Source organism: Danio aesculapii, chromosome 10 (genome assembly GCF_903798145.1).
Source record: "Danio aesculapii chromosome 10, fDanAes4.1, whole genome shotgun sequence".
Taxonomy (NCBI): Eukaryota; Metazoa; Chordata; class Actinopteri; order Cypriniformes; family Danionidae; genus Danio; species Danio aesculapii.
In genome coordinates, this window is record NC_079444.1 from 12,835,371 (window position 1) to 12,850,891 (window position 15,521).

General features: G+C 34.8%; 2 protein-coding genes across 8 annotated transcripts in view; one reads left to right on the forward strand and one right to left on the reverse strand.

The window, feature by feature from the left end:
* Positions 1–2,458, reverse strand: part of sec31a (SEC31 homolog A, COPII coat complex component) — a 42,306-nt gene extending 39,848 nt beyond the window's left edge. For all 7 annotated transcript variants that reach the window (XM_056466920.1, XM_056466917.1, XM_056466918.1 and 4 more), the window contains exon 1: positions 2,282–2,458. The gene's annotated coding sequence lies outside the window, so the exon portion shown is untranslated. The remainder of the gene's footprint in view (positions 1–2,281) is intronic.
* A 40-nt stretch (positions 2,459–2,498) lies between these two features.
* zgc:113274 (uncharacterized protein LOC552925 homolog) lies at positions 2,499–14,022 on the forward strand. The gene is made up of 5 exons (XM_056466924.1): positions 2,499–2,549; positions 5,338–5,551; positions 8,933–9,318; positions 9,397–9,482; positions 12,687–14,022. Exons 3-5 carry the CDS (start codon positions 8,943–8,945, stop codon positions 12,837–12,839), a joined length of 615 nt encoding a protein of 204 aa, XP_056322899.1. The 5' UTR covers positions 2,499–2,549; positions 5,338–5,551; positions 8,933–8,942; the 3' UTR covers positions 12,840–14,022.
* Positions 14,023–15,521: the final 1,499 nt, after the last annotated feature.

A 15,521-nucleotide genomic window follows, 5' to 3' on the forward strand; every position in this document is an offset into this window, starting at 1 on the left:
ATATGGTAATGTCAGATTTGTCTAATATCACGCAGCCCGAATTCAAGTGTACAGATATTTGTTAGACTAACTTCCATGACTTTTCCAAAACTTTGTGGGTTTTTCTGTTTTTCCAAAACCTTTTCTGGCCTGGAAAAAGCCATGTCAAAATTTCATGACTTTTCCAGGTTTTCCATGACCGTCAAAACCCTGAAACCAACATTAGTACTATGGGATTGCTCCAATCGATCGGCCGGAGATTGGTATCGGTCAATAATCACATTTTATGACTCGATCAGTACTCTCTAATCTGGCTGATCACATAAACTGATCTCAAGCGTTCGTTTATGGGTTTACAAGCAGAGGAAGATGCATTTTAACTTCTTATGCATCAAAAATGCACTCTAAACTTTTTCTTCATTAAGGTACATTAAATTATTCTTCCATCACTTGCAATGTTTCCAAATTGCATTGTTAGTCATTTTACTTACCAAATTTTTTATCTGTTTTATCAATTATTTTCTGTAAAGCTGCTTCTGACCATGACGTGTCCACACTGAATGGTTATAAGAGACGTGTTTAAGAGATCTTCACCTTCAAGTACATGGGCGTCACTAGGCCTATTTTAGGGGGGCTGTAGCCCCCCTAAAATGTTTTGCGATTAGCTCATAAACTAAATTATCACCTCAGTCCTCTTTAAATTTGATATGAAAACAGCAGCAGAATTTGGCTCCGCCCTGTATTTCGTTTTCCATTTGATCAGCAAACCACAGCCGTGCAGAGCGAGAGCACAAGGTGTGTGTTTATTGATAACTTATTATAATATCTGCTAATCTGCTATAGATACACTTGTATCACTTATACCAATGTCACAGAGAAGCAATCGGGTTTCCAATCTACTGTTTCCTCAGTGCTCACCTCCTTCAGCGAAAATGTAACTCTTAAAGAACATTTCGCTATTTTTATTTTTAAAATGAACTACGAATATAAAACACATCACAGTGTATGTGGCATTAACTAGTCTATACCATACAGTCACGCACAGAAAAGATCATACACAAGGACAGAACCACTTAGTGAATGTACTCATTTTAACTGTCAGGGTCACTGACAGAGAGAAACATCACGTGTTGTCTTGTATTAAAAATATATATATTTATTATTATGATTCAGATTGTTAAACGTGTGAATTAGCCTGCAACTTTAAAAAATATTTATATTTATGCCATTTAAATATAAAAGTGCCAGTTTTATTTCTTTAATACACTGTACTACAGTAAACAGGCGTGTCGAGCCTATTTGATTCATTCAGAACTCAAATTGCTATGCCTGTGTATACAATAGAGTGCTAGTTTATTTTACTTTATTTTTTAAATGTATTACTATTAAATTATTACTTCTAAATGTAATATTAGGATTATATATATATATATATATATATATATATATATATATATATATATATATATATATATATATAATTTAATTAATTAATAAAAAAAAAATTACCTCATAAAGAGCTGAGCCCCCCTAAAATGAATATCCTAAAATCGCCCCTGCTTAAGTATCATACTTAGAGGGAAAATGCGCTTTATGCAATGTTAATGTATAAAGCTTGAAGTATTAGAATTGTACTCTGCATAGGCTGATCACCATGAAGATGAATCGATATTCGGTATCGGTTCCTAAAATCCTGATCGGAGCATCCCCAATTAGTACTACTTAATTGACTATAAACAGTGTTGTACTTTATTATTCATTAGCTGCCAATGTGATTTCCCTATTCAGTATCTGCAAAGAATATTTTCTGAAATTATATTATTAAGGAGAAAGTCCAAATGTGTGAATATAAAACCAACTTTAACTCAATTGTTACTTGAATGAATGACATTTTAGTGTCTTCTCTAAATACTGTCACAATTGTTCTGCTATGACCCCAGTGATCTCTTTAACACATAACGAAGCAAACAATTCCATTGACAAAACATGACAAACAATATAAAGCCACGAAGTACAAACCAATCTAAACAATATTCAACTGATAAATAATTAACACTTCAGATACATAATACAATACAGCCTGCAGATTAGAGTACAATTAAACATGACCAATATTAACCGTGACTTCATAATAAACCACAGTTATGAATAATAATAGATATGATTTTTCACAACAGACACGTTCTGGTGAAAAAGATGTGCAGTCTTTCCATGTAATGTCCTTTTAAAACACATAATACTGTAGCAGAGAGGCTAATGCAGCTATCGTTGAAGGATTTTCTTACTTTTAAAAAGTGTTTACCTTGTCTTATTGTGTTTCCAGCAGTCATACACAGATTCATCCACGCACAAACACGCGCGTTAAAGTGAATTAACAATTTAACTTTATGATCTCCGTGAGTATGTGCGTAATGTATGAGATTTGCCCGGCTGCAGATGGACACAATTCCACGTCCCCACTGCTGTCCATCAACGTGGCACATTAAGCCCCGCCCACTTCAGTGACGACTTCCGGCAACAACTCCCTCCCCCCTGAGGCGACAGATTCCGGCGGAAGAGCACTACTGTCTGTAAGTGTGTTTTGGTGTTGTGGTGGCGGTTGCGCGTGTGTGTATTTGAACCTATGGTTTGAACTCCTCGAATCTCAGTTACATTTTTACCAGCTTAATATCCTTTAGCAGTTTGTATGTACAGAAACATTCTGTTAACGATACGTAAAATTACTATATTTCACATTATATGATACATATTCACAGTGAGCGTATTATAGACATATTGGCAGTGCATCCGTTTCTTTACATGCAGTATTTTGTCAATACCGTGGTACGGTGACAATTTCAAATGTTTATATTTTAGTGCAGTGTCGTTAGCATATTAATTTTCCCTGTTCATTTAAATACCTGCCTATGGGGAATTTTATAATAACACATACTTAAGGGGGACCTATTTTGCCCCTTTTTACACTATGTAAAATAAGTCTTTGATGTCCCTAGAGTGTGTATGTGAAGTTTCAGCTCAAAATACCAAACAAATAATTGTTTATAACACTTTGAAACTGACCTTCTTAGGCTTTGAGCCAAATTGTGCCGTTTTGGTGACTGTCACTTTAAATTCTAATGAGATTGAGGGGGGTGGAGCTACAAACATACCTTGCTCACCATAGTGACAGATTAAAAACAGGACTAACATCTCTAATAAACTGAAGATGTCAATAGAAGTGGCTCTGAAAAAGGCAGTCTGCTGCGTAAACACCAAACGCGGAAGATGCCTCAAGCACGAGTGATTTACATGTTAAGTCAACGCAAAGGCGTTATTTTAGAATTATAGAGTTATTTTAAATATGGAAGACATTTTTCCCACAAGCTTTGAATAATTGCAAACTGGTCTGAACAAAAAAAGGAGTGCCAGCGTAATGCAGAAGTGACATACAAAGAACTATTGTACACAAATAAGTAATAATAGTAAAAACAGAAATTAAATTGCTGTTAAATTATAAACCGAATGATTTTGAATAAGATGCTTTCTTTGTAATAGGCATGTTAGTGGCTTTAAAAAAGAGCTAAAACTAGCTAAAGATTATCTAAGTATTTTCATAGAAGAAACAAAACTTGTATTAAAATAATCTAATAATTATAATGAATTAAAACTACAATTGAATACAATTCATGTAAATAATCCAATATGAAATGTACAGTTGAAGTCAGAATTATTAGCCCCCCTTTGAATTTTATTATTATTTTTTTTTATATTTCCCAAATGATGTTTAACAGAACAGGGAACCTTTCCTTTTCTGGAGAAAGATTTGTTTGTTTTTGGTTAGAATAAAAGCAGTTTTGAATTTTTTTAAAGCCATTTTAAGGTCATAATTATTAGTCTTATTAAGCTATATATTTTTTCGATAGTCTACAGAACAAACTATCGTTGTACAATAACTTGCCTAATTACCCTAACCTGCCTAGTTAACCTAATTAACCTAGTTAAGCCTTTAAATGTCACTTTAAGCTTTATAGAAGTGTGTTGAAAAATATCTAGTCAAATATTATTTACTGTCATCATAACAAAGATAAAATAAATCAGTTATTAGAAATGAATATTAAAACTATTATGTTTAGAAATGTGTTGAAAAAATTCTGCTCTCCATCAAACAGAAACTGGAGAAAAAATAAATAGGGTGGCATATAATTCATGGGGGCTAATAATTCTGACTTCAACTTTATATAAATAAAATGAATGATATTAGCAAAAATACACAAATTAATAGTAAATAAAAATTGTTTTTATAATGACTCATCAAAAAAATGTGTCAATGAATTAGTTAATGTGTAAATAAACAAACAGTCCTTTAAATAGTATGTTACAACCTCCTGGCTCAAGAGTAAAGTAACTAAACCAAATAAAGATCCAAGCCAGAAAATCAAATCAATTTAAATATATTTAATAAAAAATTAATTGATATGATACATAAATGTAAAGAAAGAAAACAAAACTCCAAAACTGAAGAGGAAAGCCTGAACGCTGTTAGTCATGGGACGATAACCGTTTTCAAGGTATTCCACGGTTTGGAAAAGTCAAGGTTTTAAAACCGGCAAAATTTTCTGCTTTACTGTTACTAAGGTATGTGTTAGATTTTTTTATTTACGTTTTTTTATTTACGTTTTTTTGGACAACAGTATCTCCAGCAGAAAAAAATATCCAAAAATGCCGTTTTAAATTGAAGGAAATCTGTGTTTTTGAAACTAATGAAGACAGCAGAAGTCAATAATTCAATTGAATTATTTAGCCTGACATGTTTACAGCCCAAAAAACTTTTTATCCAAGGTTATCATACCGTCAGAGTCTTTTACCGGCCCATGCCTAAATGCAGTCCAGTTCTCTGGGTCTTCATCCAAACACATCACAAGCAACACCCTGATCCTGTTCAAAACACTGTGGAAAACTCCAGATCACTGAACACCTCCATCTAGTGGATACTGGAAAACATAAGACAGGATCACTAGGGCCGTAACAAGTAGATAATAATAATATTAATAGAAATTTTATATTTTCCAAATAATTTCCAATAATTTATAATTGGACCAATAAATTATTATTAATTTTCCAGATTAAAAATAATGCATTAACAGAGAAACTAGTGAACATGAATGTCTATATAATACTTCCAAGTGAACATCAAACTAAAGTAGATTTCATGTTGGTATTACCTCAAACCTTGTTGTTACAGTTGCAATATGTCCTGCATGACCATATAGGCATTAATGATCAGTTATGACAATATAACAATTTTTTTATTTTGTAATTTATGAACCATATATACCTTCATAAAGGCAGCTACTACAAAAATACTATTTCTTCTTTCAGAATACAAATCCTGGACAAGAGGCTGTCAGACTACGTTGCTCCGTTTGCGGTGACACAATAGACAGTAAAACATACTAGGGACATGGGGTAAGATGAACCAGTGTGGAAGTTGAGACACTCGCCTTGTATCAGGGCTTTGTCATGTGAGCAAGCATAATGGAAGTGCATATCATACCCAGCCATCAGTAAATGATAGAAACACAGAGGATAAGTGGTAAGTTGTTGTTTAAATGTATTAACTGTAATTTAATCCTTGTTAATAAGAATATACATTTAAAAGTGCTGTATGTAAGTTTTAGACTCTTCTAAAGTATAAAAATACCATAATATGTTTGCAGATATTTAGGAAACATGCTAAGTGAGCATTCTTGTTTATCTGAAAAACAATTCTGAAGTCAGATATTCTGTTTTGAAAATGCGAGTTACATGCCGGAACGCCTTTCTTTGTTTTGGTCATTTAACCCGCCCAATGCCAGTTTAGCCTATTATATTTCAGCTTCCATGATGAAAACCATGTATTTCATTCATTCAGTCGGAATGGCTCTCAAAGTTTGTGTTGGCGATCGAAATGGACCTTCGGTGGACAGTAGCAGCCTCCGAAATGAGACGCAGATTCAGAGTTCAGTGGTTATTAATTAGCAAATAATATAAATATTACGAATGTAAACATTCACATAGGTGAGCAGGTAACATTGTAACCCCGTGTCCTAACAACATGCTACGTAAAAAGATTTGCAGTGATAAGCAATTTAGCTGTTTGCACCGGACGAAACAAAACAGAAATTTAAATACAGCCATTCAGAAGCACAGAATAGTGCACTCACTGCACTCGAACGAAATGCTAAGGTTTATAATCTAACTAATACATATTAAACCTCTTTAACATTATTAAATGTACATGCTGAATCACTGATATGTGTTGGTTTGCACTGAGTCACAGTTCTGAAGTTCAATTTCAAACAGTTTATTTTATATTCAAGATCTGAGGTAAACTATCTGCTCCTGCGTTCAGTATATGGCAATAAATGTCATGTAAAATGGCATTCAAACTCACATTATTAGCATCTAACACTGAATAAAGCACATGAGGTGTACCTGTCAGTACCTGTCATGAGGTAAACATTGTCAGTTTATTCTGTTGTTCAGCTGCAAGAAACGGAAGCCGTTTCTAAAATACAAAATTAAGGTGTTGGTTTGGACAAAAACTTCTATTCATATAGAAAACATTCCTTCTATCGTGTGCCATTGCTTTTATGTTTAGGTTTAAATCAGCCTTTAGGATCGATAGGCACACTTCTGTTGATATCGTCAATCTAGCAACCTGCGCTTGAGTGTGTTTTGAACCAGGTGTGTAATACCTAGTTCAACCACTGGGTGTCAAACTGACATACTGCACCTTTAAGACTCTTGCTAAAAACCATAGGTCTCAAATTCCTGGAGGGCCCCAGCTCTGCACAGTTTTGCTCCAACCCTAATCAAGCACAGCTGATGCAACTAATCAAGGTGTTCAAGACTACTAGAGACTATTAAGCAGGTGTGAGTTGGAAGTGCAATTGAGTTTGAGACAATTGCTTAAAACGGCGAAGATTAATGACTTGCGCCTCAGAAGGCAATGCTGACACGCAGTGAACGCGCTGTGGTGTTTGAAGGTGTCAGACGCAGAGCACAGACATTCTTGACTACTCTGGAGGTAATTAAAGGTGCAGTAGGTGATCTGCCACAATGCTAGACTGTTAGCATAAATCTCTGAAACACCGTCCCTACCCTGCCGTCCAAAGCCACGCCTCCTGAAAACACAAGCATGCATACCTTAAAGATGACAGCAGAACCCTCTCTCATGTGTTGATCTAAAGCTAAAGCCAAAGCTGGGACGGCGGCGTGCAGGAATTACACTCATTATTACACTCATTTCTAAGCCATACTTACATGCTATTTGTGACCGAATATTCAGAGTAGCTGTAAACAATATAGGGAACGTGTCACAGGTTGTCATTGTTCAAAAATGAACCAATGTGAATATAATAATAATAATAATAATTCCTTACATTTATATAGCGCTTTTCTGGGCACTCAAAGCGCTTTACACATAGGGGGGAATCTCCTCATCCACCACCAGTGAGCAGCATCCACCTGGATGACGCGATGGCAGCCATTTTGCGCCAGACTGCACACCACACACCAGATGATTGGTGTAGAGGAGACAGAGTGATGAAGCCAATTATCATATGGGGATGGTTAGGAGGCCATGATGGGCATATCTGGCCAGGATGCCGGGGTTAAACCCCTACTTTTTTTCGAAAGGGATTTGGGATTTTTAATGACCACAAAGAGTCAGGACCTCGGTTTAACGTCTCATCCGAAAGACAGCGCTCACTGAGCAGTATAGAGTCCCTGTCACTATACTGGGGCATTAGGACCCACACAGACTGCAGGTTGGGCGTCCCTGCTGGCCTCACTAACACCACTTCCGGCAGCAACCTAGCTTTCCCATCTGGTCTCCCATCCAGGTACTGACCGGGCGCAGCCCTGCTTAGCTTTAGTGGGCGGCCATGTGAAAGTTGCAAAGAGCTAGCTGCGGGCAAACTCCAATATAAAACCATCTTCAGCTCAGTAAAGCAGGCTAGGCAGAATAGCACTATTTACTGATGTTTAGTTGTGAAACTAAATAAAAATCTACATTATGGATGCTGTAAAAGGCCCTTATGAAACTGAAAATAATCACATCAATCTTTCGCCAGAAGATTTTAGTGGCTGAACAACACTTCTGTGCATATAACCCATTCATAACAACCCAGCCTTAAAGTTTTAAAACATAGTATTACCTGTCTAAGAGAAATACTTCAGCCATGGTGTCGTCTTTCCTCCGGCGTGCAAAAGTAACTCCAATATTGATTCAGGATTTAAAAAAAGTTTTGATTCAGCATGTTTTTACCGCTGGCTCTCTCTCTCGTGAATATAAAAATACATAAACATACATTTAGATCATTTACTTCATTCAGTACTATTGGAATGTGAAGAGACTTTCAACCAGAACAACAAAAAATGTTTGAAGACGATCACCTACTGCACCTTTAATAATATAATAACACTAATACTTAAACGGTAAGGTGTTTTAGAATGACCAAAACAATATTTCAGATGTTTTACAATGTGCTCAGCCTGCTGGTTTATCCATTCGCACACATTTTTATCATCACATGATCTCTTATAACAAAGTCACATGACTTTTTTAATGCGCATACTGGAATTTGTTCACTAAAAGTGTTTCCATCGTAGTGTATGCACATCTTTTCTTAGCGAATAAAAAGTTTATCCTACTCAGTTATGCGCATACGTTTTTTATGCGCATTTTCAAAATGTATGCGCATCTTGGCGTCTCCATCAACCATTTTTTATGCGCCTATCTAAAATGCACAGAAAAATAAGTGGATGGATACGTAGCTATTGACATCACTAGTCTCTCACAGTTCAAGAATAATTCAAGGAAACATGCAACAAAATCAGTCATTTTAGTCTCAAATGTCTTTATTTTTTCTTGGAGGGACTGATAAACTTCATCTAAATCTCCAATTTATGTTGTTGTCACAAATCATAGGACAACTATCATGCCACGAAACTATATTCGCAAAACCGACTGGGGCTCAGTGACCTACGAGGAGCTGGAGAAAGCGTTCGTTGAGGTAAAGCGTGGGAAATCGATCCGAACAGTGGCGAAAGAAAGAAAGATTGGCAGATCCACACTGCAGAGATACATGAAGAAGGCTGAAGAAAGAAGAGAGAGAACTGTGGGCTACAGAGGAACGGCAGAAGCCAAAAGGGTTTTCTCTGAAGAACTGGAGGAAGAGCTTGCAGAAAACATCCGCATAATGTCTGAACGCGTACACGGCCTCACAACAAAGAAATGCAGAGAAATCGCTTTTGAATTCGCACAAAAATACAACATTCCTGTCCCCAACAACTGGGGAGAGCAGAGGTTAGCAGGTAGGTTTGGTTGTGACAGCTTGATTCGATAATTCAGTCCATTATGTGTTGGATAATTTGAATGTTTAACTCTTTTAGGTCGAGACTGGCTGAGTAGCTTCATAAACCGCCACAATCTCTACGGCCATATTACTGAAGCAGCGTCTTTGGGAAGTCATGAACAGGTGACAGAGCCAGCATTTTTCACTAAATAAAAGTTCCTGCAGTCTTGGAAAAATTGGGCATTCAGAATTGTGATTTAAGCCCTGGGAATATAGAAATTTATACAGTCAGTAAGAAATTATTAGTTTATTAGTTATAATATTAGTAATTTATTAGAAATATTTCAGTATTTATGTAAAAAAGAAACAATATATTTGATATACAGAGGTAGGACAATGAAATTGAACACTGGCTGTTTAGGACCTGTCCACACAAACGGGGGTATTTTCAAAACTGCACTTTTTTCTATGCGGTTTTGCTGTTTGTCCACATGAAAACGCAGTGTTAGGTTACTGAAACAGTGTGGTCATGTGGACGCTAAAACCAGAGTTTTAGCCTTATGACGTCATCGTGCACCTCTCTGATTGTCCAACAGGGCTGGGTTCACTCCAAACACTCTTGGCCCTATCATACACCCGGTGCAATGCAGCGCAAGGCGCGACGCAATTGTTGTTTGCTAGTTTCAGCTTGGCGCATGAGTCATTTTGACGTTTTGCGCCATGCTGTTTAAATAGCAAATGCATTTGCGCTCATATGTGCGCCCATAGGCGTTCGGGTCTAAAAAGGAGGCGCATTGCTGGCGCGTTGCTATTTTGAGAAACTATAATAGATTGTTCAATAGACCAGAACAAAGCCAGTCTAAAGTTCAGCGCAGAGCGCGTTAGTTGTACGCCTCGCTTACACATTGCTTAATACACACAGGATGTACAACAATACGCAAATATCTTTACATATAAAATTTTTTTTTTAAATATTAAGGATATATAGGATATAATAAGGAGATATATAGGATAAAATATAAAGGATTAAAATATTACAAAACATATTTTCTAGCCTACATAAATATTAAAACCATACTTTCATGCCTGCTTCATCTCAGGGGCTTTTTTAGTTTATTCTTGACAATTTGCTTTTGTATAATGTTATCATTATTAGCAGTATTATTTATTATATGCATTTTTATATTTGTTTTATTTAACTGTTTTCTTGCTAATGAAATGCTCAGTTTTTCCACTTACGAAGTCAGTTATGTAGATAGCAAATGCCCTATGGCGCGGCACCACTGACTCTTAAAGGGAATGGGAGATGAGATTCTGATTGGTTTATTCTCAAAACAAACCTATAACTCATTAAGAGAATAAGCTCAACCCTTATGCGGATTTTTCTGTCCCTAAAATAGCAAAAGTGGATTCCGACACACCCTTATGGCTTTTGCGCTTTGCACTTTGCGCATGGATTGTCAAAATAGAGCCTCAAGTGTATTTGTCTGCGGACTGCAAGACAGGGGCGTAACACAAAGGGGCGTAACTTGTAGTAAGTTAGAGGTGTAACTTGTAGACAGGGCTGGCCCTCCCTATAAGCGAACTAAGCGGCTGCTTAGGGCCCTGCCGCCACTAGGGGGCCCCTACAACCTTGGTCCAAGCCGCTTGCTTACTAAAATCCTTTTTAGTAAGCACAATTATCTTCATTAACAGTGCTTTACCACATATGCATATATACATATATACATATACACACATATATATATATATATATGCACTATAAAAAATAAGCATATAAAATAATCGTTTTATGAACGTTGAGATTGTTTTCATGTGAAGGTGAAATGATCAACAGAAAACCTGCAACATTTCATTTCCAAGATTCGTTCTGGGTTCTCACGGTCTGAATTCGTTCTTCTAAGGTAACTGAACACAAATCCATGCAAAGACACAGCCATGGCCTTTGTTTCATTGCGTGCCATGCCCCATACCTGATTTTTTGTTTTGAAAATTGGATTACAGTAATTAAACAAATCTATTCTTCAGGCACAGAAAAAGAGGAGGGGAAATTGATGATGAGAAGAGACAAGCACAATATTATTTTTAACATCACTTTTAAGTGGTAATACTCATGATGTTAAAGACAATCTAGTGGCACATTTATTGAAAATAAGCAATAACAGATTAATAAAATTTGTCTGAGATATTTGATCTTTGCCTGGTTTTACCAACGGAACTAGTTAAACTAGGTCTAAAACAAATTTTACTGAAGTGTCTTTCACTGGCATATTTTGTACGCTGGTAAATTTCTTCCAGAGGCATGTTTATAAGAGTTACATCCTAACTGAATTAATCATACTTTAATAAAAGATCTGAAACTTGCATCTCAAAAATCTAGACACCAATTAGAAAATAAGTCAAGGGAAGGAGACTGAAGGGAATTATTATATTATCTGCTTATCGATTTTGTAATTTATAGATCTATTTTTGCATTGAATAATGTTAAATGTTTTGTTATTGTTGTTTTTTCTTTCTTTTGTTCTGAATGTATATTTTATTTTTGCATTTTCACTTTTGGCTAATTATTGTTCAGCGTCATTTCATTGCAGGTTTTTATTTTTTAAATTTACACATAAAAACAAACTCAATCCAGAAAATTTTATAGATTTTTTTTTTTTTGCTAAATTAATAGAACGTTTTAGACACTCCAAGTAGGAATCACTGATTGCTTTATTAAAGATTGATTAATTCTTCATTTTTGAAGCTGGTAGTTTACAAAAATAGTGCTGTTTTAAAATGTCCAAATCAATTAAACACTTTTTAAGTAGAAGAAATGTGGAAATCTTTAAGCTTTACTTTTCTGTTTCATTGATTGTATTCAACAAGCGCTAAAACCATTGCAGTCTGGTATACAACGGCAGTGCTTCACTAATCAGAGCAAGGTAGGGCCCCAAAATTATTCTGCTAAGGGCCCCCAAATGTACAAGGCCGGCCCTGCTTGCAGTTATCAAGATCCCATTGAACCATGTGAGATGTCACATTGAGATGTTGTTGGCAAGATGCCGGAAATATTTACCAGAGAACATTTTTATCAAATGTTTTCATCATTTTTCTCCAAATGTATGCTAAACCAATTAATTTGATTTATATATAACTCCACCATGCAACTCCACTCGCTGACTTCTTCATCCGTTTTGTCATGACAGTTAGCCTACTCGGGGAAGGTGGTGGGGAAGGTGTAGACGTTAATAACTGATGGTTGGGTTTACGGTTGTGGTAGGTATAGACATTAATAACTGTGATGGTTGGGTTTAGGTGTTACAGTGGCAGAGAGAGCTGTATTACCTTTTTTACGTTTGCTGTTTAAAGCTGCTTTCTTCTTTGACCCACATCTACATTTTCTAGGGCATCCGTTTAAGTCTTGTCAACCATGATGAAATCAAGTCAGAAGTCATAGAGGAGAGTGATGTCCCTACCCTGATCCATGATGCTTCAGAAGAGGAGAGCAACAAAATCTGTCATCCAGACCTGTTAGACGCTCACATATTTCTAACATGATGTTATATGATGAAGCAAAAGGGGTGAGAAACTTTGTGATGCTTAATCTGGTTACATGTTGGTTTATGGATAAACTAAAAAACGCTGTAAGAACAGTTTTCAAATTTCACAATTACAAGTAACGGATTGAATTAAACGTATAGCAGGGTTCATACAGTCATGGAAAACCTGGAAAAGTCATGGAATTCTGACATGGCATTTTCCACGCCTGGAATAGTTCTGGAAAAACAGAAAAACCCACAAAGTTTTGGAAATATTTGTTAGTTGTCTTTAATTCTTTTCTGTCCTTGGCCAATCACATACACTCTCATAAAAAAGGTACGGGAACCGTCACTGGGGCTGTACCTTTTCAAAAGGTACCAATTTGTACCTGAGGGGCCCATAATGGTACCTCAAAAGAACTTTTTAAGTACAGTTGGGTACTAATATGTACCTTTGAGATACTACTGTTGACTCCTTGGGTACACATATGTATCTTTTGACAAGGTACTGCCCCAGTGACTTGTGTACTTTCACATTAATAGTGCGGTGTAAGCATTAGCTAAATTTTACGTAGATATAAATATATATTGGGAGTCAAGGTGGCGCAGTGGGTAGAACGTTCGCCTCGCAGCAACAAGGTCGCTGGTTCGAGCCTCGTCTGGGTCAGTTGGCGTTTCTGTGTGGAGTTTGTATGTTCTTCCAGTGTTGGCGTGGGTTTCCTCCGGGTGCTCCCACAAGTCCAAAGACATGTGGTATAGGTGAATTGGGTAAGCTAAAAGTGTCTGTAGTATATGTGTGTGAATGAGTGTGTATGGATGTTTCCCAGTGATGGGTTGCAGCTGCAAAGGCATCCGCTGCCTAAAACATATGCTGGATAAGTTGGCAGTTCATTCCGCTGTGGCGACCCCAGATTAAAAAAGGGACAAAGCAGAAAAGAAAATTAATATATGAATAAATAAATATAAATTAAAACTAAATAGATTGTTGCATGTAATACATTTTAAAATGTATTGTTTTTTTTTTACCACGCATATGTAGGCATTGCATGAAACATTCGGTCATAAAAATTTACTTGAAAGTCTTGAAAAAAATCATGGAAAAGTCATGGAATTTTGGCAGATAAAATGTGTATGAACCCTGGTATAGGAAATAGTACGTAATAGTTAATCTGTTTAAAACTTTATAAAACAACTTTTACAGTTCATCTCACAGTTAATAATTTTGCTTAAGTGAATGAGATAAAAAAAAAAACATCATGTTTTTAGTTATGCATATATATTTGTGTTTAAAGATGCAACAAAAAATTTTAAAAAATCCTTAAATCTTTATATCTGTACATATGTTTATTTATTTATATGTTCTTCTAGCTGTCTCTGGGTTAGATATAGATGTTTTATGTCTGACAAACAAAAACAAATTGTTTTAGATAATGAATTTAGACCTCTTTATTTTGCCACTACAGTCTACATTATAGAAAAGGAAATAATATGGCTTGTTTTTTACTGCTCAATAAATTGTATATTATATTAAATATTATTGTTACATTATTCTTTCTCTCTCTCAATTTACTCAATATATATATACAGTATATATATATATATATATATATATATATATATATATATATATATATATATATATATATATATATATATATATATATATATATATATATATATATATATATATACACACACACACACACACACACATATATATATACCTGCCTAGTAATATATACACACATATATAACCTGCCTAGTAATGATTCACACATTTTTAACCTGCTTAGTTAACCTAATTAACCTAGTTAATCCTTTAAATGTCAATTTAAGCTGTATAGAAGTGTGTTGAAAAATATCTAGTCAAATATTATTTACTGTCATCATGACAAAGATAAAATAAATCAGTCATTAGAAATAAGTTATTAAAACTATTATGTTTACAAATGTGTTGAAAAAAAATCTTCTCTTTGTTAAACAGAAATTAAGGGGGGAAAATAAACAGGGGGACTAATAATTCAGTGGGGCTAATAATTCTGACTTCAACTATATATATATATATATATATATATATATATATATATATATATATATATATATATATATATATATATATATATATATATATATATATATATATATATATATATATATATATATATATGTGTGTGTATATGTATAGGGAGGGAGAGAGAGAGAATAAAGATTATAATTTTATGGTGTGAAATTAAACTTGTTATTTTAAAGTAAGAATGCTTAAACTTGTCATGTATATTTAATGGTATAAAGAGAGATGAGACAGTAAACAATACCAAACACGTACAGCAATATAGCTACAGTTGAAATCAGAATTATTAAACCCCCTTTGAATTATTATTATTTTTTAAAAATATTATCCAAATGATGTTTAACAGAACAAGGAAATCTTCACAGTAATGTCTGATAATATGTTTTATTCTGGAGAAAGTCTTATTTGTTTATTACCACTAAGAAGTTTTACATTTTTTAAGGTCAAAATTATTAGCCCATTTAAGCTATATATATTTTTTGATAGTCTACAGAACAAACCTAATTACCCTAACCTGCCTAAGTAAAAGTAATGATTCACACACTTTTATAATAGTACAAATTCTATACAATATAGAGAAAAATAATACATTAGCCTATATCAAGAGCAAATAGAATATGAAATAGTATT